Source organism: Oratosquilla oratoria, chromosome 15, assembly GCF_046742065.1.
Source record: "Oratosquilla oratoria isolate Oo_2021 chromosome 15, ASM4674206v1, whole genome shotgun sequence".
Lineage (NCBI taxonomy): Eukaryota > Metazoa > Arthropoda > Malacostraca > Stomatopoda > Squillidae > Oratosquilla > Oratosquilla oratoria.
The window spans coordinates 68,223,646-68,248,047 of record NC_134791.1 but is presented as its reverse complement, the minus strand read 5'-3'; the positions used below and the strand labels follow the sequence as shown (position 1 = coordinate 68,248,047).

The 24,402-nt window shown below is 41.3% G+C and overlaps 1 protein-coding gene across 6 annotated transcripts in view; it reads right to left on the bottom strand.

Annotated features, from left to right (window-relative positions):
- LOC143033492 (calnexin-like) overlaps window positions 1-24,402 on the bottom strand; it is a 179,658-nt gene that overhangs the window by 16,562 nt on the left and 138,694 nt on the right. For 5 of the 6 annotated variants that reach the window (XM_076198996.1, XM_076198994.1, XM_076198995.1 and 2 more), the window contains exons 10-11: window positions 23,159-23,284; window positions 15,768-16,013 (exon numbers count right to left, since the gene is read on the bottom strand). In XM_076198996.1, coding sequence (XP_076055111.1) covers window positions 15,768-16,013; window positions 23,159-23,284 — 372 coding nt within the window. Of the gene's footprint in view, window positions 1-15,767; window positions 16,014-16,295; window positions 16,413-23,158; window positions 23,285-24,402 lie in introns of all 6 variants that reach the window. The other variant, XM_076198991.1, reaches the window with a different exon arrangement.

Genomic DNA, 24,402 nt, shown 5'->3' with positions numbered 1-24,402 from the left:
ATGGAATGGTTGGGAAGTGTGGAGTTCCAGGAAAGAATCGTAGTGGAGAGTTGATGGTGGAAATGTGTCTAGAAAGAGAGTTGATGATAGTAAATACAGTGTTTCGGAAGAAAGTCAAGCATAAGTACACATGGGAGAGGGTGGTGGAGGGAAGAGTGGTAGATAGAGCGCTAATGGATTATGTAGTGGTAAATAGGATTATGATAGGAAGAGTTAAGGATGTACATGTGCTAAGGGGAGAGGGTGGGGGAATATCAGATCATTTTTTGGTGGAAGGTAAGCTGAGAGTGGAGGATAGATGGAGAAAGAGGAAAGGGACAAAAGGTAGGGAGGTTCTTAGAGTGAACTCCTTGAATGAAAAGGAAAAGGAGTACGAAAAGAAGCTGAAGGAGGAGTGGGAAGGAGTAAAGGATAGAGCAGAGATGGGTGTGGAGGAGGAATGGGGATGGTTTAAGGAGGGAGTCTTAAAGTGTGCAAGGATGGTGTGTGGAACAAGAAGGACAGGGGGAAATAGAAGAAAGGGTAGTGAATGGTGGGATGAGGAAACAAAGAAGGTTGTAGAAGAGAAGAAGCGAGCATTCACAGATTGGTTACAAAATAGGACGGGGGAGTCATATGAGACGTACAAAGAAAAGAAAAGAGAAGTAAAGCAAAAGGTAAAGGAGGCAAAGAGGAGAGCAGATGTGAAATGGGGTAGGAGTATGACAGAAAATTTTGAAAGTAATAAAAAGATGTTTTGGAAAGAAATTAAGAGAGGAAGAGGAGGCGAATCAAGTAGGGAAGAAAAGGTAAAAGGTACAGATGGAGAGATGATAATGGAAGAGATGGCAGTAAGGGGAAGATGGGCAGAATATTTTAGGGAGTTGCTAAATGTGAAGGAGGATAGGGAAGGAAAGATAGCTGCAGTGGGAAATGAGAAGAAAATGAGAGTGATGAGTGAGGAGAATGGAGGAGAAATAAGGAAGGATGAGGTGAAGGCAGTTGTAAAGATGATGAAAGCAGGTAAGGCACCTGGTCTGGATGGATGCCATGCAGAATGTCTGAAAAAGGGAGGTTCAGTGATGGTGGACTGGTTGGTGAGGGTATTTAATGTTTGCTGGAGAGAGGGTAGAGTACCGGAGAACTGGAGAAGTGCCTGTATAGTTCCTCTTTACAAGGGAAGAGGGGACAAGTGTGAATGTAGTAGTTTCAGAGGGATTAGCCTGTTAAGTGTAGTAGGGAAGGCTTATGGGAGGATCTTAATTGAGAGGATTAGGAGAGGAACAGAAGGAGTAATTGGTGAGGAACAGTGTGGATTTAGGACAGGTAGAGGTTGTGTAGATCAGATCTTTGTGGTAAGACAGATATGTGAGAAAGCTATAGGAAAGGGGAAGGATGTTTTTTGGGCTTTTATGGATCTGGAAAAGGCTTATGATAGGGTAGACAGAAAGGCACTGTGGGAGGTTATGCAGATTTATGGGATAGGAGGAAAGCTTTTGGGAGCTGTCAAGAGTTTTTATGAGAGTAGTAGAGCATGTGTCAGGATTAGAAATGGAGAGTGTGAGTGGTTTGAAGTAAAGGTGGGACTTCGTCAAGGATGCGTTATGTCGCCCTGGCTGTTCAACTTATACATGGATGGGGTGGTGCGAGAGGTGAATGCTAGGGTAGTGGGTCAGGGATTGGAGATGGTTAAAGAAAATGGAGAAAAGTGGGAGGTGAGCCAGCTCTTGTTTGCGGACGACACTGCGCTTGTGGCAGAGTCAGAGGAGGGATTGAGGAAGCTGGTGGCAGAGTTTGGGAGAGTATGTGATAGAAGAAAGCTAAAGATAAATGTGGGTAAAAGTAAGGTGATGAGATGTACAAGGGGTGAAAGTGGCAGTAGACTGGAAGTGAACATTAAGGGAGAGCGACTGGAGGAAGTGGATAGTTTTAGATACTTGGGTGCAAGTGTAGCAGGAAAAGGTGGAGTGAAGGTGGAGGTAGAATGTAGATTGAGAGAAGCGAGTAAGTGCCTTGGTGGTTTAAAGAGTGTAATGAGGAATAGACATTTGGGAATGGATGCGAAGAGGAGACTGTATGAAGGAGTGATTGTGCCAACAGCACTGTATGGGGCAGAAAAGTGGAACATAAGAGAAGAAGAGAGAAGGAGTTTGAATGTGTTTGAGATGAGGTGTCTGAGAAGTATGGTGGGGGTTACTAGGCTGGATAGAGTGAGAAATGAGGAGGTGAGGAGGAGAACAGGGGTGAAAAAGGATTTGGGAGATAGGGTTGATGAAAGAATATTAGGATGGTTTGGACACATGGAAAGAATGAGTGAAGAAAGACTAGTAAAAGAGGTATGGAAGGCAGATGTGGAGGGAGTGAACATGAGGGGACGTCCTAGGATGAGGTGGATGGATGGGGTGAAGGGGGCTTTGGGGAAGAGGGGAATGTCTGTTGAGGAAGGAAGGGAGAGGAAGGAAGGGAGAGGACGGAAGACAGAGGTGAGTGGAGAATGGTTGTATATGGATGATGATGTGACTGCATGAGGAGGAATGGGCGGGGGGGTGGGGGGTGGGGTAGTATGTGTGAGTAATTTTTGATGCAGCCCGAAGGGATTTCTCCCCGTCCTCGCCTTATATGCAAAGGGGGACGGAGAGGGGGGGTCGCCGATTAAATGAAGCGGCCTTGCTGTGGATGTGCTGTGTCTTGCGACACTGCTTCTCACCCAGGGCGGTGGGCAGGGTGCAGGGATGACCCGTCATCCAGGAGGTGCTCAGATGAGAGGGAGGGTGGGAGGGGTGTGGAGTGTATTTAGGGATGAAATGGGTGGGAGTGTTTTTGTGCCTTTCCCTTTTTGGCTACCTCCCTTGGAAGGGGGAAAAAGCCTTGGTATATGTATTTACAAATGAAAGCTCACAAATTTGGAAGGACAGCAAGAAAGATCCCCCGAAATAAAAGAAATAATGGTGACACAGAAAGAAATAAGGGAACAAATAAAGAACCTTGATGTCAGAAGTCACACAGGCCCGATGGAATTGTGAACTGGATAGTGAAAGAATGTATAGATGACCTAATGGACAAAATACACAAGATAATTGACTTCTCACTCAAAGAAGAAGTACCACAAGATTGGAAAAATGCAAATATTGTACCTACATACAAAGGAGGAGACAAAGAAAATCTAACAAACTATAGACCAGTATCCCTTACAAGCACATTAGCAAAAATATACGAAAAAGCTATTAACCCCTTCCATACGGTGGTTTTTAAAATTCACGGGTGAAAGAGAGAACGATCGATATAAGCGGTGACTATATTTTATGATGCGAGTATTATTACGACACTTCGTACGGCTGGCATTGGCTGCTGCCCGCGAGATTTAAGTCCCGTAGTGAAGTGGTTAAAGGTTTGTCTTGACTGCAATGAGGGTGACCTTACTGGGGGCAGTTGTTGTTGTTGTTGTTGTCGTTCCCTAGACTGTCTGTCCGAGCAGTCCCGTCTCCCCAAGGAAGGCCACAGCCGAAACTGGGTTTTCCCACAAATCCTTTATAGAGTGTATGTTGTGTTGTTTGCGTGCATGATTGTGTATAATGCAGTCTTCCATTATGTGTTGTATGGTATGGGGTGAAGTGTTACATCCTGGGCAGCTGTTCACAACACGGTCGTCCAGCCTCTTCTGGTAGCTTAGAAGTGCTGGGTGGTGACCGCATCGCAGTCTGGCCAAGTGGACTCTGTCCTTACGTGGGAGAGAGGATTCAGAAGGGTGGATATCAGGGGGTCTGGCATGCAGCAGTGTGTTGTCTTTCAGTGTGTTAATGGAGCGGTGAGTGATATGATTATGAATATGTTTCCGGAGGCTGGTATTTGGTGGTTGTGGAGGAAGAGAAGAGAGTATCTGTGTGTAATAAAGGTCTTTGGGTGTAGTTTTAATGTTTCTTGGTGTGTGTGGGTGTTCTGCTATGTAGTGTAGCGGGTGTGATGTGTTTGTGGTGGCTGCAGCAAGTGTTTGTGTGCCTCTCATGTCGAGGTGGTCCTTGACTTTGAGGACTTTTGTTTCATGGTGTAAATGGTCTGTAGGTGATGTATTTGTGCAGCCTGTAATTGTTTTTAGGGCTTTGTTTTGTATGATTTGAAGGGTGTTGTGGTGTGTCTCACTGAGATTAGGAGCCCATGCAGGACTCGCATAATTCATCACTGAGCGTATGCATTGTTTGTATATTGTTATATTAGTTTCTTTGTTTTGTCCAAATGTTGTTCCAGTGATTGACTTAAGTGCGTTAAGTCTAGGTGTGCATTTGTTTTTTATGTTTGTGAGGTGTTGTTTGAAAGACATGGATGTATCGTATGTTACACCAAGAATTTTCGGTGTGTTTGTGTGTGGTATTAGGGGGCCAAACAGCAGCAACTACCCCTGGCCATCAGCTCTACGCAGATGGCACCGATCCCCAAGGAGGAGCTACGCCTACCTGGGGGAGTACCACTGGGGGCAGTTCCCCAGTCAGGTGGTTATGAGGCAAACTATGTTTGGGGCACCTTTTCTAGCCCCCTCCCCATGTGGGGTGAGCAGAGTGGATCCTGAGTACGGCTGCTCAGTCATGTGGGTAGCTACCGAACCGTGCTGTTGCCTCGATCCCAATACGAGAGCGATTTATCTTGCCCACACCACCTATGTGTAGTTCGTGACTAGAGGCTTCCAGAGATCACCTTCTCCTGCCCCCATCGTCACTAGCCATCGCCATAGGGCTTTCTTTTGCCGCTACTGAGAGGGGCGGCTGAAAATTAGGTCGGAGGGAGGGAACAGCAAGCGGAAGAGAAGAGAGGAGTGGAAAAGGAAGTTTAAGAGGAAGCCCTGTGCGGGGAAACAAGAGCCCCGCCCGGGGATCGGCATTAGTCGCCTCTTACGACACGCAGCCGACGTGGCGGGGGCTATATTCTATACTACACCCCCTAGCCCCAGGGGGCGGAGGGGTGTGGAGTGTATTCAGGGATGGAATGGGTGGGAATGATTCTATGCCTTTTCCTTTTTGGCTACCTCACTTGCAAGGGGGAAAAAGCCTTGGTATATGTATGTACAAAAGGCTTTTGACAAAGTACCACACAAGAGGCTACTAAAAATTGAAATAATAGGTGGAATACAAGGAAAATTATTGGAATGGATGAAAGATTTCTTGAACAGAAGAAAAATGAGGGTGGTGCTTAGAGACAAGAACTTTAATTGGGTAGATATGATAAGTGGAGTCCCCCAAGGCTCTATATTGGCTGCGATAATTTTGCTATTTATATAAATTATATGGATGAAGGTGTGGAATGTTATATAAACTTCTTTACAGATGATGCAAAACTATTAAAGAGAGTAAGTACAGAGGAAGATTGAAAATCTTTTCGAGAAGACCTGGACAAAGTCTGGAAATGGAGTCAAAAGAGTGAAGCGAACTTCAACATTAAGAAATGTAGTATAATGGAATTTGGAAAAAGCAAAAATAGATGGATAGATGGAGAGAGGATAGATGGAGAAAGAGGAAAGGGACAAAAGGTAGGGAGGTGCTTAGAGTGAACTCTTTAAATGAAAAGGAAAAGGAGGAGTACAAGAAGAAGCTGAAGGAGGAGTGGGAGGGAGTGAAGGATAGAACTGAATTGAATTTATGAAGTTTGTGGCTATTTGCCACGCGCCGGAGCCAAAGGCCATTCAGCGCATATATGTCAACCAGTTATCTATACATTAAAATACTAATATACAATCTATTTTAGTTATAAAATCATAAAAGTTATTCTATATATTTAAAATATGTAGATGCTATTTTTCACATTCATAACAAGTAAGGTTTACTTCTCTACTCATCTACAACAAACAGAAGTATATCCTAATCATTCACAACAAACAAACTATATAATTAAATATCATAAAATAAATTCGTCTCTTAAAAATTTACAAACCTTTCCTACAGGGGTATCCATTCCTAAAATACTTGTTAGTGGTTTATTGGCTAAACTGAATTTTCTTCTTTGATCAGAATAGAGAGGACATTCAGTAAGTATATGCCTCACTGTGATGTTAATATTACAATTGGAGCACTGGGGGACCTGTCTCTCTGCTCCACTAGTTAGGAGGTACTTGTGGGTTAGGTATGTGTGCCCTATACGTAGGCGTGTTAAAACTATGCTGGACCTTCTGTCCATCCCTGTATAGGTCCAGGGGCTGACAGGTCTGATTGACTTTAGTTTAAAATTATTGTTCGTGTTGGACCATTGGTCCTGCCACCTGATCCTACAGTATGATCTAATAAAAAAATTTAGGTCTTCGCAGGGAACCTTTAAAGAGCGGGAACCCGAGGTGGAAGCTGCCTGTTTGGCAGCTGTATCAGCTTGCTCATTTCCACGAATTCCCATGTGTGAAGGAACCCAGCAGAACTTTATGTCAACTTGTTTTCGAGGGTGCAGGAGGACTAGCCAATTCTGCACCTCTTGGATAAGTTGATTAGAGGGTATCAATCCTTGTAGTGCTGTCAATGCACTTTGGGAATCACAATAAATAATATATGAATCATCATTTCTGCTTGTGTTAAAAATAAATTTTAGACAGCTATAGATAGCATAAATTTCTGCATTAAAAATTGAGAATTGATTGGGAAGGCTCTTTTTAATTATTTTTTCTCCAAGGATGATAGCACATCCAGTTCCAGTAGCCGTTTTTGACCCATCAGTGTATACAGCAATTGAGTTGTTGTGTTCAGAAATATGGGCTAAGAAGTTACTTTTCAGTTGAGCACTTGAGTTGATCTTTTTGCTTTCTTTCATTTGGCAAATGTTTATAGGTGGCCTACACCACGGAGGGTATTTTGCAAAAGTGATTTCCATAACTAGAGGAGGAATAAGGCCTACCTCTCTTGTACATACATACATATACCAAGGCTTTTTCCCCCTTCCAAGGGAGGTAGCCAAAAAAGGGAAAGGCATAAAAACACTCCCACCCATTTCATCCCTAAATACACTCTACACCCTCCCTCTCATCTGAGCACCTCCTGGATGACGGGTCATCCCTGCACCCTGCCCACCGCCCTGGTCAGAAGCAGTGTCGCAAGACACAGCACATCCACAGCAAGGCCGCTTCATTCAATCGGCGACCCCCCCTCTCCGTCCCCCCTTGCATATAAGGAGAGGACCTCTCTTGTACTATTGTTTAATCTCACTTCAAGGGGCTTAGGCAAAGTAGGTTTAGTGGGTGCTCTGTCGATAGGTTGCTTTATATACTTGTAGTTTGGATTAGAATGTGTAGTTAGTGCTCTTGACATATATCTGAGACCCTGTTCTTCCCTTTGAATGGAAAGAGGGGGAAAACCAGAGTCCACATAAAGACTTTCAACAGGAGAAGTCTTAAAAGCCCCAGTACAAATACGTAGCGCCATGTTGTGTACTACATCCAGTTTTTTCAATAGTGTCTTACATGCTGAGGCATAAACCTGAGAGCCATAATCAATCTTACTTAGGCATATGGCTTGATATAATCTTAATAGTGTAGTACGGTCAGCTCCAAAATTCATGCCAACAACTTTAAGAATGTTACATCGTTGTTTGACATTAACTGCTGTCTCATTTATATGGTCAGCAAAAGTTAATTTTTTGTCAAAAACAATTCCTAAATATTTAACTTTGTCTTCATATATTATAATTGAGTCTTCTAAAAATAATGTTGGGATTACTTCCCTTTTTTGTGTTCTACAAAAGCGTATAGCTTTAGTTTTTTCGGTAGAGAATTTAAATCCTTTATTATTTGCCCATTTAGTAGCAGCATTAATTGCATTCTGAATTTTGATACAGGCTTCAACTGCAGTAGATTTACTACATATAAAAACAATATCATCTGCGAATGCTTGGCCAATTACTCCGACAGGAAGTTGTTCAAGTAATCCATTAATGGCAACACTAAAGAAGGTTGGGCTAAGGACACTTCCTTGTGGAATACCTTCTTCCTGTAGATATTCTGATGATAGGGTAGAGCCTATTCACACTTTTAAATATAATTTGATAAAAAATCTTTGGCAAAGTTAAACATATTGCCACTGATATTCCAATCTGCTAGCTATTTTAAAATACCGGCTCTCCAGGTAGTGTCAAAAGCTTTTTCCAAATCGAAGAACACTGCAATGGTCTGATTTCGGATTGCAAAAGCATTTTGTATCTCACGTGTGAGATATAATAGGGGATCCAAAGTACTTCTGTTTTTGCAGAAGCCATATTGCCTCTCTGATAATAAATTCTTTGATTCTAGGAGCCACACCAAACGAATATTCACCATTCGTTCATAGATCTTAAAAATACAGCTGGTAAGGCCTGTAACTTTTGGGATCACTAGGGTCTTTTCCAGGTTTCAAAAATGGAACTATAACAGAGTTTTTCCACAACTTATAAGAGGTTCCTGAACACCAAAATTCATTAATAACATCAATAAAGAATTTTTTAGACTCCCGAGGTAGATGGGAAATCATTGCATATGTGATATCATCTTCTCCAGGTGCTGTTGAAGATAAAGATAAGGCATGTTCAAATTCGATGATGTTAAATGGAGTGTTATATGCCTCAGCATTAGTGCAAGCAGGCGGACAAAGGGCTCAGTTCAGTGCAATATGTGCAAAAACTGGGCCCACCTCACTTGTACAACACTTGCTGACACAAACCAATACACAAACACTTGGACATGTTCTACCTGCCCTCCAGTAACCCCACTCCCACCTCCCCAACCACACCAAGCACCCTTACCCACTCCCAATTTCCCTTTGCCCTTACCCCCGATCAGTACTCCCTTTCCTTTGTCCCTGATCTCTCCTTTCCCCCCCTCTAACCCAGATCCTACACCTTCCCCATTACCACCCCAACCTCAACCCCAAACGGCAACATACAAAACATACAAAACACTTTCTTAAACAACACAACATACACATTGCGTTTATACAAGAAACAAAACTAAGACACTCACACAAAACACCATCATTTCGTAATTACACCACCATCAGACAAGACCGGACAGACGGCAATGGCGGTGGACTCATCACCCTGATCCATCACTCCATCTGTTTTGTGGACACGAAGTGCCACAACCAAAATTCTCCTCCCTACCACAGATAACACAACAGAAATCCAATCCATTCGAATCCGCACAGGCCACAAATCAACACTGACAATAGTTAACATGTACATTGCCCCCCCAATCATCCCCCACAGTTCCAAACACCTTCAGGCCTCAATTGAGCCAACTAGCCTCAATCCCCAACCTGATCATGGGTGGTGACGTCAACGCCAAGTCGTCTGCCTGGTATGTCGACAACCCTGACATGGACAGAGGGCTTGATATACAGACTCAGTTTGACTCATTGACTATCATGAACAACACACATAATCATACACATATCCCACACCAAGCCCTCTACACTCCCTCCTCTCCTGATATCACCTTCTGCTCCCCCTGCCTAACCCCAACAACATCATGGAGAGTGGTCGGAACCCTTGGTTCTGACCACCTTCCAATCATAATCACCACCAAAACAAGATGCACCCCAGTTGGCCACAGACACACATACACCAATTACAAGAGAGCTAACTGGGAAGCTTTTACTGAAGAGACAGAACAACATTTTGAAACACTTAACAGTACACCAATCACAAACATAAACAAAGCTGTGCACACTTTTAATACAATCATACAAAATGCAGACAAGAGATACATCCCTAGAGGCAACAGAAAATCACACAACCCCAACTTCACACCAGAAATCCATGACCTCATCAGACGTGACACACTTAAACACGATACCCCCACACTTATCCCTCAAAACATAGCAGACCAAATACAAACACTAAACACTGTGATTGCTAATAAAATACACAAACAAAAAACACAAAATTGGCAAAACTTTATCAATACACTTGATCACAAAACAAACACCAGCAAATTGTACAAAACACTCAACAGCATTACACTATCCAACAGTAACACTATACGCTCTCACGCAGCAATAATCACAACAACAGATAATCTACCCTCAAACAGACAACAAGCAAACGCACTCATACGTCATTTTGCACAGACAAGCTATCTCAATTCTCACCCTGACGACCGACGCACCATTCGACGTAAGAAAGACTTCCCCACAGACTCAGACTATACACCCTTCATAGACAGTCAGACAAAACTCATAATACATAATCTCAAGCACTCATCTGCCTGTGGCCCTGATAACATAAGCAACATCCACCTAAAACACATTGGACCACAAGGTATACACACACTCACAAACATTGCAAACTACAGCTATTCACACAACACTATACCCGACATCTGGAAGCATGGTAAAATAATCACCATTCCAAAACCGAACAAAGACCCAACAATCCCAACATCGCACCGCCCAATCACACTTCTCTGCACCCCCTCTAAAGTCATTGAACGCCTAATACTAAAACTTGTCACACCACATATTCCCCTTGCTGACTCACAACACGGTTTTAGGCCACTACACTCCACAAACACTCTTCTGATAAACCTCACACAAAGTATTTTAGATGGCATCAATTCAGATAGGCCCCACCACAGAACACTTCTCATAACATTAGACATTAGTAAAGCTTTTGATGCTACCCCCCGCCACAACCTAACAAATAAAATATATAACACAAACATGCACAATAACACCAAAAGATGGCTGGCCAATTATCTGGCAGGTAGGAATGCTTACGTGTCATATAATGGTCAATCATCGCACATCAGAAACATTAAGAATGGAGTACCACAGGGCTCAGTTCTATCCCCCACACTATTTAATCTATACATGCATGACTTACCCACACCAGACACCTCAGAAATACAAATCTCTTCCTACGCAGACGATATAACAATCACATGCACACATCGTAACACAGACAAAGCTGCAGAAATAATCCAGCCATACCTTGATACACTCAACACATGGTTCATCACAAACAGACTCAAAATAGCTCCAACCAAATCTACAGCAACACTTCTCACAAACTGGACAATAGAACACAAATACATACCTCATCTCTACATCAACAACACTCTAATACCACACACAAACACACCGAAAATTCTTGGTGTAACGATACATCCATGTCTTTCAAACAACACATCACAAACATAAAAAACAAATGCACACCTAGACTTAACGCACTGTCAATCACTGGAACAACATTTGGACAAAACAAAGAAACTAATATAACAATATACAAACAATGCATACGCTCAATGATGAATTATGCGAGTCCTGCATGGGCTCCTAATCTCAGTGAGACACACCACAACACCCTTCAAATCATACAAAACAAAGCCCTAAAAACAATTACAGGCTGCACAAATACAACACCTACAGACCATTTACACCATGAAACAAAAGTCCTCAAACTCAAGGACCACCTCGACATGAGAGGCACACAAACACTTGCCGCAGCCACCACAAACACATCACACCCACTACACTACATAGCAGAACACCCACACACACCAAGAAACATTAAAACAACAACCAAAGATCTTTATTACACACAAACACTCTCTTCTCTTCCTCCACAACCACCAAATACCAGCCTCCGGAAACATATTCATAATCATATCACTCACCGCTCCATTAACACACTGAAAGACAACACACTGCTGCATGCCAGACCCCCTGATATCCACCCTTCCGAATCCTCTCTCCCACGAAAGGACAGAGTCCACTTGGCCAGACTGCGGTGCGGCCACCACCCAGCACTTCTAAGCTACCAGAAGAGGCTGGATGTTGTGAACAGCTGCCCAGGATGTAACACTTCGCCCCATACCATACAACACATAATGGAAGACTTGCATTATACACAATCATGCACGCAAACAACACAACATACACTCTATAAAGGATTTGTGGGAAAACCCAGTTTTGGCTGTGGCATTCCTTGGGGAGACGGGACTGCTCGGACAGACAGTCTAGGGAACGACAACAACAACAACAACTACTGTTGTGTTACTTATACTGTGGAATTCAGGGGAGTAGCGACTGGCACTTGAGATATTTGAGTAGTGCTGTGGAATGAAGGATAGAGTAGAGCTAGGTGTGGAGGAATGGGGATGGTTCAAGGAGGGAGTCACAAAGTGTGCAGAGATGGTGTGTGGAACAAGAAGGACATGAAGGGACGTCCTAGGATGAGGTGGATGGATGGGGTGAAGGGGGCTTTGTGGAAGAGGGGAATGTCTGTTGAGGAAGGAGGGGGGGGGAGGACAGAAGACCGGTGAATGGAGAATAGTTGTATATGGATGATGTTGTGATGCACGAGGTGGAATGGGTGGGGGATGGGGGGTGAGGTAGTATGTGTGAGCAAAATTTGATGCAACCTGAAGGGATTCCTCCCCGTCTTCTCCTTTTAGGCATGGGGGGACGGAGAGGGGGGGGGTCGCCGATTTAATGAAGCGGCCTTGCTGTGGATGTGCTGTGTCTTGCGACACTGCTTATGACCCTGGGCAGTGGACAAGGTGCAGGGATGATCTGTCATCCAGGAGGTGCTACGATAAGAGGGAGGGTGGAGGGGTGTGGAGTGTATTGAGGGATGGAATGGGTGGGAATGATTTTATGCCTTTTCCTTTTTGGCTACCTCCCTTGTAAGGGGGGAAAGCCTTGGTATATGTATGAGAAAAAAAAAAAAAAAAAAAGTAAACTCAGAAAAAGACCAAGGAGCTATCTCAAAAAACATGGCAACAGACAAACATGTCAACAAAATAGTTGGAGAAACTTTTAACTTCAGATCAATGAAAATAGCCTTTGACTACATGGATGAAGAAATGGTAAAGAAAATATTAGTTACACCGATACGAAATAAATAAATAAATAAATACACATACCAAGGCTTTTTCCCCCTTACAAGGAAGGAAGCCAAAAAGGAAAAGGCATAAAATCATTCCTACCCATTCCATCCCTGAATACACTCAACACCCCTCCACCCTCCCTATTATCTTAGCACCTCCTGGATGACGGGTCATCCCTGCACCTTGTCCACTGCCCTGGGTCAGAAGCAGTGTCGCAAGACACAGCACATCCACAGCAAGGCCGCTTCATTAAATCGTCGACCCCCCCTCTCCGTCCACCCATTGCATAAAAGAAGACGGGGAGAAATCCCTTCGGGCTGCGTCAAATTTTGCTCACACATACTACCTCACCCCCCATCCCCTCGCCCACTCCACCTCATGCAATCACAACATCATCCATATACAACCATTCTCCATTCACCGGTCTTCTGTCTTCTCCCGTCCTTCCTCAACAGACATTCCCCTCTTCCCCAAAGCCCCCTTCACCCCATCCATCCACCTCATCCGAGGACGTCCCCTCATGTTCACTCCCTCCACATCTGCCTTCCATACCTCTTTTACTAGTCTTTCTTCACTCATTCTTTCCATGTGTCCAAACCATCCTAATATTCTTTCATCAACCCCATCTCCAAACTCCCTTTCCACCCCTGTTCTTCTCCTCACCTCATTTCTCACTCTATCTAGCCTAGTAACCCCCATCATACTTCTCAGACACCTCATCTCAAACACATTCAAACTCCTTCTCTCTTCCTCTCTTATGTTCCATGTTTCTGCCCCATACAGTGCTGTTGGCACAATCACTCCTTCATACAGTCTCCTCTTAGTATCCATTCCCAAATGTCTATTCCTCATTACACTCTTTAATCCACCAAGGGATTTACTCGCTTCTCTCAATCTACATTCTACCTCCACCTTTTCCTGCCACATTTGCACCCAAGTATCTAAAACTATCCACTTCCTCCAGTTGCTCTCCCTTAATGCTCACTTCCAGTCTGCTGCCACTTTCACCCCTTGTACATCTCATCACCTTACTTTTACCCACATTTATCTTTAGCTTTCTTCTATCACATACTCTCCCAAACTCTGTCACCAACTTCCTCAATCCCTCCTCCGATCCTGCCACAAGCGCAGTGTCGTCTGCAAACAACAGCTGGCTCACCTCCCACTTTTCTCCATTTTCTTTAACCATCTCCAATCCCTGACCCACTACCCTTGCATTTACCTCTTGCACTACCCCATCCATGTATAAGTTGAACAGCCAGGGCGACATAACGCATCCTTGACGAAGTTCCACCTTTACCTCGAACCACTTTCTCTCTCCATTTCTAATCCTGACACAAGCTCTACTACTCTCATAAAAACTCTTGACAGCTCCCAGAAGCTTTCCTCCTATCCCGTATATCTGCATAACCTCCCACAGTGCCTTTCTGTCTACCCCATCGTCAGCCTTTTCCAGATCCATAAAAGCCCAAAAAACATCCTTCCCCTTTCCTATAGCTTTCTCACATTTCTGTCTTACCACAAAGATCTGATCTACACAACCTCTACCCGTCCTAAATCCACACTGTTCCTCACCAATTACTCCCTCTGTTCCTCTCTTAATCCTCTCAATCAAGATCCTCCCTTAACAAGCTAATCCCTCTGAAACTACTACATTCACACATGTCCCCTTTTCCCTTGTAAAGTGGAACTATACAGGCACTCCTCCAGTCCTCCACCACTCTACCCTCTCTCCAGCAAAACATTAAATAAACTCACCAGCCAGTCCACCATCACTGTACCTCCTTTCTTTTTTTAGACATTCTGCATGGCATCCATCCAGACCAGGTGCCTTACCTGCTTTCATCATCTTAACAACTGCCTTCACTTCACTTCAAAAATACATAAATAATAAAAAAAATTCAAAGAGCAACAGCAAAGATGACACCAACACTTTGCAATTTGACATATGAACAAAGATTGGATAAACTAAATTTACCAACCCTGGAACAAAGAAGAGAAAGAGGGAATTTGATAACCATCTACATAATCATGAAAGGGATGGAAATTCTTGATGGTGATGACCTACTAAAATGGGACAGTAGAAATACAAGAGGACATGAGAAGAAACTTAAGAAAGACAGTTACAGAAGAGATCTGAAAAAGAATAGCTTCTCACACAGATATCTGGAACAAACTGAATGAGGAAACAGTGAGTGCTAAAACTATACCTGACTTTAAGAAAAAAATGGATGCAGAAAGATACAATAGTGGGTCATTACGAGCATAGCTCTCTTCCTGCAAAATACATACATACATATAGCAAAGGCTTTTTCCCCCTTACACAGGGGGTAACCAAAAAGAAAAAGGCATAGAAATCCCTCCCATCCATTTCATTTCCCATATACTCCTGCAAAATAAAACTAGGTAAATACATGCTCCTAAACTCTCCTTTCCGTAATAATTCAACTAAATGCTAACACACCCACCTTTATTCTCACAAGCATACCAATCTCTTCCCTTCTACTAATAACAGTGCCATATCCACACATTTAATGACCCAATTTCTAAGGTTCTAGCAAGATTCCTCCTGTCAGACCCAACCCTCTTATGCCTTTATTCATCATAGGAGAAAGTGAGGGATCACTAGTCCCTTTATTCTGTCCCATTTAGTCAATTTCTTTTATATGCATGGGATTACAGTAACATCATTCTTCTCCCTTGTAAACACAGGAGGGATCAGGACGAGGTAGAATCATAGTAAAGAGATAGCAGAAATACAAAATTATCACCATTCCTTGCCGAGTAGAAATTTTAAAATGACACAGAAGAATGATGAATAGACCTGGTCCATAAGGCTGCCTCCCCCTCCCCTACCCAATGTCCCTAAAGTATTGACTGCATGTTACCATATAGTAGGTAAATACATACTCCATGTGTGTTGTTCTTTTCCTATAAATCAGAATTAAGTAAAGCAAACTCAAACCTCCATGGCTTCGTCCTTCTCTTCATCTTGTGTCTGGTCCTCCTCTTCCTCCTGCCCTTCTTCATTGCTTTCAGCCTTTTCCTCAGAGTCCCCAATTCCTTCCCCCTCAGCTTCCTCTTCAGCATCCCCTTCTTCACCACCTTCTGCTGCTACTTCTCCATCAGCCTCATTGTCATCTTGAGGATCATCTTCTGTGGGTTCATCTGTCTTCTTGCGGAGTGCTGCTGCCTTTTCTTCCTTTGTGTCCTATGTTAACACATTGATAATAAATAACTTCAAAATACATATATAATTTTATGTATCTCAAAATTCCAAAGCATGACAATATAACTATAATATATTTTTGTTTTAAAAACTATAACAAAAATTATGCTACAGAAAATATTCTATGAAATTTTCCCATACAAGTGTACTGTACATTCATTTTATTGTATTTATATGCTACACTGAACTAAGCAAAAACAGCATTTCTGCTACATATTTCTCCTACCAACACTGAAATCTAATAAAAACATAGGCTAGCATTACCTGGGTGCAACAGAAGACGAAGATAAGAACAACAGGCAATGCAATGACAACCACGTACACAGCATACAGCCATGGGTGTTTGTTGGAGTAGTTCAGGATGCGGCGCATAACACCTGCCTAGAACATACAAGCAAGCCATGCTACACAACTAATCAGAAGATTGAAGCCATTTAATGTGGAGAATGAAAAAGTTGAAGTATTTTGCTACTACAAGGGTTACTTAATGGGTTTTATTTGTTTCTGATGTATCTACTTCATTGTTGTAAACAGGAGAGGAGCAATGCTCATTGGGTCCCACTGCCTAATCTTCAATTCATCATATCTAGCCTCAATTTATATATTGTTCCAGCTTGGGGTATATATTCTAAGCCAGTACAGGTATTTATGCATCTGTATGGAAAATTGTATTTCCTCACATCCTTTAGACATATACTCTTCCTTAACTTGTTTTCATGACCTCTGAAAGCCCTTCTATCCTTAATCAAGAGATCTTTTCTGCCAATGTAATCTATCCATTTTTGTGACCTAAACACTGTTATCATATCACCTCTTTCTCTTTGATCTTTCAGAGTTGGAAGACCCCAGTGTTTTTAATCATTCTCATATGGTTTAACTACCAGGGTGGGGACTGGTTTGGTTGCTGTCCTTTGTATCTCTTTATCTTGTTTATATCCTGTGTGGGAACAATACAACTAATGCATGTTCCAGTCTTGGATCAGGGTTTTGATAATTTTTTAATTTTCTTTTCATCATCTCTTTATCTATATGGTAAAAAAACATCTTAACCTTCTGCACAAGTCTCTCCCATAACACTGCTGATATGTATCAAGTGACAGGTTGTCTTCTACCAATGCTCCCAAATATTTCTCCTTTTTTGCTTTTGTAATGGGTTCATTTCCCAAGGAATAGTTTAAGGATGGTCTTTTGCAGCTATTGCCCATTTCTAGTACTTTGGATTTTTTGGTATCGAGTTTAATTTCCTATTCTTGGTTCCATGCAACAATAGTGTCTCGATCTTTTTTGCAATAGCCTACATTCCTTGTTTTTCACATCTCATGATTTCTGAGTCATCTGCAAACATATTGGCATAGTTTGTAGTACCTTCTATCAAGTTATTGACATGGACAAGAAATATCTTTGGTGCAAACACTGAACCTTGTGGAGCTCCAGTTGTTACTGCTCTCTATCTTGACATCTTATCCTTTACTACTGTCCTTGTGTATCTTCCCTTCAAAAAACATTTCATCCATTTGAGTAGTTTGCCTCTAAGTTCTCCAATTTCCACTTATGACAACTGAGGTAATATATCAGAAGATCAGAAGCCTTCTTTAGGTCTAGGTTACACAGCCCACCCCAGACCTCTCTCTTGCAGCACATCAATCACTCAAATAAAAGTTTAAAAGGTTTGACACACATCACCTTCCAGATATTAAGCCAATCTGTCAGAATGTTCATCTTCAAGATATTTGGTACATCAATCTTTCATTTAATTTCACTATTGTGCTGGTCAGTGATATCAGCCTATAATTTGATGGTGTCTCCTTACTTCCCCCTTTGTAAATTGGTGGTACTACAGCCCCTTTCCAATGAAGCAGCACTATGTTTTTTTTCTTCTTCTAAGATATAAAATAAAGCTTAATTTTTTCTGACATTTCTTCATTACATTTTTTAAGTATTTAGTTTGAGACCCCATCAGATCCTGAAGCATGAGTGTATTTACCCAATTGCTAATCTCTACTCTATCATACCTAGCCTCAAAGTCATATACAGTTTCAACTTAATCTATATTCTTGATTTCCAATTATCATATTTAAACTTGAATTCATGCATTGTTCCAGCTTGGGCTATATCACCTTCTAAGCTATTACAAGTATTTATGCATCTACATGGAAAACTGTTTCTTCACATCATTTAGACATGTCTTAATATGTTACTATGACCTCTTAAAGACCTCCCATCCTTAATCAGATCTCTTCTGTCAATGCAATCTATCCTCTTTAGTGATCTGAATGCTGTAATCATATCACCTTTTTCTCTTTGATCATTTAAAGTTGGCAGACCCAGTGCTTTCGGTCTTTCCTCATATGGACTATCTGCCTGGCTAGGGCAGATAAACTATACGAAGAAAGACTAAAAGCACTAGGTCTGTGTGTATTTGTATGTGTATTTATCTAATTGAAGTATACAGGAAAGGAGCAATGCTCATTGAGTCCTATCTCCTATTCTCTAATTTTTAAACATACCTAGACTCAAATTCATGTACAGTTCCAACTTCATCTATATCTTTAATTTCCAATTATCATAGATTTGAACTCATGTATTGTTTGAGCTTGGGCTTTATCACTTTCTAACCTATTCCACACATTTTCACATCTATATGGAAAACTGTATTTCTTCATATCCTTTAGACATGTGGTCCTACTTCCATGACTTCTTAAAGCCCTCCAATCTTTAATCAGATCTCTTTTATCAATGCAATCTATCCCCTTTCCTGACCTGAACACTGTAACCATGTTACCTCTTTCTCTTTGATCTTTCAAAGTTTGTAGACCCAGTACTTTTAGTCCTTCCTTAGTTTACCTGACAGGCTGGGGACCAGTTTGGTTACTGCCCTTTGTATTCTCTCAATCTTGCTTATATCCTTCAGTCTGTGTGGAGACCATTCTACTGACACATATTCCAGTCTTGGATGTATCAGGGTTTCAATGAATTTTTTCATCATCTCTTCATCCATATAATGAAATGCCACTATAATTTTCTGCAGTCAATATGTCTCTCCTACAATCCTGCTGATATGTCTGTCAGGTGTCTTTTATCAACACAAGTCTTTCTCCCCTTTTGCTTTTGTAATGTGTTCATTTCTGAAGGAATAGTTTAAGGATGGCCTTTTGCTGCTATTGCCCATTTCCAGTACTTTGCATTTTTTGGGTATTGAAATTCATTTCCCATTCTTGGCTCCATGCAAAAATAATATCTAGATCTTTTTGCAATATCCCACAGTCCTACTCATTTTTCACTCTGAGATTTTTGCATCTTCTGCAAACATGTTGGCATAACTTGTTATTTCTTCCATCATGTCATTAACATAGACAAGAAACATTTTTGGTGCAAGCACTAAACCTTGTGGTATTCTGCTCGTTAGCACTCTCCAGCTTCACATCTTGTCCTTTACTACTGTCCTCATTTATCTTTCCTTCAAGTCTTTAATTCCTTCTAAGAGTTTGCCTCTCAGTCCTCCAACATGCTCCAATTTTCACACATGTCAACTATGAGGTACTTTATCGTATGCCTTCTCTAGGTCCAGGTACACAGTCCACCCACCCCTCTCTCTTGCAGCACCTTAAGCTACCTTTCATGTCCCCTTGTATTTCTCATGTCCCAATTTAGTAAGTCTTCCCTGTCAAGGACTTCCATATCTCTCATGATTCTATAGATGGTCAACAAGTCTCCTTTTTCTCCTCTTTTTTTTCCAGGGTCAGTAACTATAGTTTTGAAAATCTCTTTTTGTTTGACAGTTCTGAAAGTGTGGGGGCCATCTTCGTAGTTCCTCTTTGGATTCTTTCAATTTTCCTTGTATTCTTTTTGGTAGCGAGTGGAAAGCTGTTCTTTTTCAGATTCCTTCTATAACTGTCCTTTAAGTTTTTCATGTCCCCTTGTATTTCTCTTATCCCAATTTAGTAAGTCTTTTCTATCAAGGACTTCTATGTCTGTCATGATTCGTCAACAGGTCACCTCTTTCTCTTCTTTGTTCAAAAGTCAGTAATTCCAGTTTTGACAATCTCTCCTCATATGACAGTTTGGGGGCCATCTTCATAATTGCACTTTGGGTTCTTTCAACTTTATTTATATTCCTTTGAGTACTGGGTGTCCATTGTGTCACTGCGTACTCCAGCCTTAGCCTTATCAGTATGACTAATGTTTTCTTTATCATTTCTTTGTCCAAGTAGGTAAAGGCCACTTTTATTGATCTTGGCAATTTGTAGTTTCTCTGACAATTTTATATGTTTATCAGGAGACATGTTTTTTGTGATAATTACTCCCAGGTCTTTTTCAGAACCCACTTTCTTTACTTCCTTTGTATCTATTTTATATTGTCCTGATATTCTTTTTTTTATTTTTGTTCCAAATTCTACTATGCCACATTTCTTAATGTTGAAGTCCACTTCCCACTTCTGACTTCATTTCCAAACTCTGTTCAGAGCCCTCTCGCAGTCAGTTTCACTACTTACTTTCCTAAGCAGTTTTGCACCATTTGCAAAGAAGTTCATGTAACATTCTACACCCTCATCAATGTCATTTATATAAAAAGCATACATTATTGGATCCAATACTGATCCCTGAGGGACACCACTAATCACTTCTTCCCAAATAGAACTCTTATCTCTGAGCTATTCTCATTTTTCTTTCACGCATGAAATCCTCCATCCGAAAAGATTAAAGTGATGGATTTGGAGTTGCTAGACAAGTGTAGGGCAGGTAATATGTGCAATTCTGCTGTTGGAAAGCTATCTAATGTAAATGAGAGCACAGTGCATTTAATAAAGAAAAATTAGATGAACATTAGGGCAGCACTGGCCTCTACTGCCCCTTAAATTTTTGTATGGTGGCACACACTATTTTGTCAAATTTGTTCCAGACACACTGTGTGGAAAGTTTTTTTTTTCAGATTTCTTCTATAACTGTCCTTTTTGAGTTTCTTTTCATGTCCCTTTTTCTTCTATCCCACTTTAATAGGTATTCTCTGTCAAGAACTTCCATGCCTTTCATAATTCTGTAAATGGCCAATAGATCTCCTCTTTCTCTTCTTTGTTCCAGGGTTGGTAGTTCCAGTTTAGACAATCTTTGCTTGTATGTCAATTTTGAAAGTGTTGGTGCCATCTTTATCGTTGTTCTTTGGATACTTTCTATTTTCCTTCTATTCTTTTTTGTACTGGGTGTCCATAATGTTGCTGTGTACTCCAATCTTGGTCTTATCTGTATGACTAGTATTTTCTTTACCATTACCTCATCCAAGTAATTAAAAGCCACCTTTATTGATCTTAACAAATTGTAGGTTTCTCTGACTATCATATCTATCTGCTTGTCTGGGGATATGTCTTTGGTGATTATTACTCCTAGGTCCTTTTCAGGACCAACTTTCTTTACTTCCTTTGCACTGATTTTATATTGTCCCGATACTATTTTTTTTTTCCCATTCTCCAAATTCCATTATACAACATTTCTTAATGTTGAAGTCCACTCCCCACTTCTGACTCCACTCCCAGACCTTCTCCAGATCTCTCTGTAGAGACTCACAATTTATTTTTTGTTAGTGGTATTAGGTGTATGCTGACAGCAGGCTGAGTTTGTTGTATATTATTCAGTGTCAATGTGTGTATTTACCTAATTGTAGCATACAGGGAAGGTGCAACACTCGTTAGGTCCTGTCTCCTACTCTCCAATTCATGTACAGTTCCAACTTATTCTACATCTTTGATTTCCAATCATCATACTTAGATTTTAATTCTAAATATGGTAACTGGAAATCAAGGGTATCGACACTAAACACTACACAACAAATTTGACCTACTGTCAGCATATACCCCAAACTGCTGCCAAAAACACCCTAACACAAAATACAAACTAAGTATTCTGCAGTTCAGTGGCATCATGAAAGAACGCATGAAGCTGAATTCTTAGAATACATAATATACACATAGGCTTTTAGGTAAGAAAAGTTGCACTACAGTTAACACTGGTGCACTTCAGTGTACCCAAGTTTTGAAGTGGTTGCATTGGAAAGGTGTGTGCTTACATCATGGGTCTTGTGCAGTCAAGGCATGTATATGGGCCTGGGTTTGTTTCTACATCACAAGCTTCCTTGAATGGTAGGTTGGTGGATGTACAGAGTTTGGATCCATCTTCCACCCCCCATTATCTCTAGCCACCATGGTTGGTAAGGCCTCAGCAACCACACTTGACAAAGGTTTCATTTTTGTTCTCATTTTTTGTTTGGCAAATTCTCAGCCATTTTTACCAGAGTCATTTTTTGAACAAGATTTTTATTATCTTTGCCACAGTACTCATGAAAAAATCTGTTCCATGATTTCCAATGCACACAAGCAAGATCAAGTATCAACTACATAAAAGGCTGATCCTGAAAGCATTGTGATGAAGCAAATGATGCATCTTTACCATCTAGAATGCTCTCAGATGAAGGCAAACTGTTCAAATACATTAAACTACCCGAATTCTTCCTAGTATAGCTACAGAGCAGCAGCTGCGTGTTCCTACAACATCCTTAGCAGTTTTGAATCATTATTTTGGGGAAGATTATTCAATCATTTGTTTTACTTCATAACATTTAATTTCTGTGCATATGCATTTACATATACTAAGATTGCTAGAACTTGAAAATACTATTTTGGTAAAGGCAAGTTTCTTGTATAATTCACACTTCAATGCCAGTGGCATTCTCAAGTACTGTGGATTCTACTGGGCTGAGGATCCACAGAATGAATGGGACATTAATTCAATTATATGAAGTAGTTCACAAATTCTCCCAATCAGATCTACAATTACCCTCAACAGGATTAAACAGTAAGGGTTAAGTCAGAATAGAAATGTGGCCATGTGGTAACTTTGTTCACCAATCATACATTGCCCAATGTATGGCAGAGGATGATCATAATATACACTATAATAAGATACAAAACAACCAAAAGTACAAGCTAATATACACTAAACTATGTTGACAATATGTAATATGTGTACTCAATAACTTGTGTATTTATTGTCAGATTAAGCAAGAAACACTATCAATGATTTATCAAACAGCTGCTAGCCAACCAGTTAACAACTAAATGGCCCATAGAAATCAATACCTCCATGACTCTTTTCACCATCAATCCAACGAAGCCCAGTATGGGAACAAGACAGTAGATGATATATGTGGCCCACATGCCAGGCTTGTAGTTTGTAGCTTTTAGGATCTTGCCCCAAAAAGTTTTCTATGAATACAACCAATGAAAAAGAGAAAGAGAGAGAGAGAGAGAGAGAGAGAGAGAGAGAGAGAGAGAGAGAAAGGATGTGTGAGGAGGGAGAGGAGAGGAAGACAGGGAGTGTGAGGAGAGAGAAAAAAGTGAGTGATAAGGATGAGAGGAGAGAGAGCAAAGACAGGAGAGAGGGAGAGGGAGAGAGCAGAAAGATAGATGGAAGAGAGAGGAGAGTGAGAGGGAGGGAGAGAGGAGGGGGAGGAAGATAGGAAAGATGAGAGAGAGGAGAGAGATGGAAGTGAGGAGGGAGGGAGGGGGAGAGGGAGACAGTGAAAGGATTGATATAGAGAGAAGAGAGAGAAGAGAGAGAAGAGAGGAGAGAGAGAGGAGAGAAAGGAGAGAGCAAAAGAGGAGGGAGACAGACAAAGGAGTGAGAGGAGAAACAGAGAGGGAGTGTGAGGCAGAGAGAGAAAATGTGAGAGATAGAGGAGAGGAGAGGAGAGAGGAGAGGAGAGAGTGGAGAGAGGAGAGGGAGAGAGTGGAGAGGAAAGAGGAGGGAAAAAAGTGAGATATAAAGAGAAGAGAGGAGAGGAAGATAGAGGAGAGATAGGAGAAAGAGGGGAGGGGGAGAGGGAGAGGGAGAGAGGGGAAATGAGCAATAAAGAGGAGAGAGAGATAGGGGGAGAGAGAGGAGAGATGAGAAAAAATATTTTAACATGAGCTATGTGTATGTCAAGGATATTTACTTAGGAAAAAAGCTCAAGACTGAAAATTATCACTGTGGTCAGGTATACACATCAGAATATCACAGGCACAATCATGGAAGAAAGCTCTAACACTAAAGATTATCATTGTAGTCAGCTATGTAAAGAATATGCACTCATGAAAAAGGTCTGAAACTAAAGAACATCATTATAGTTAACAGTACAATTAAAACATACATATGTTCATTTCATTTCACTATGGTAACTACACATTTAAGGGAAATCCTTACTCCTTCCATTTTCCTCTCCCTCTTCTTTCTCTTAACAAGGGTAAGTTGTACTTTTAATCTTTCCTTCTATGATTTGTCTGCTATACTAGATTAATTTCATTCATACTCTTTACATACTCTCAATCAATTTCTAATTTTG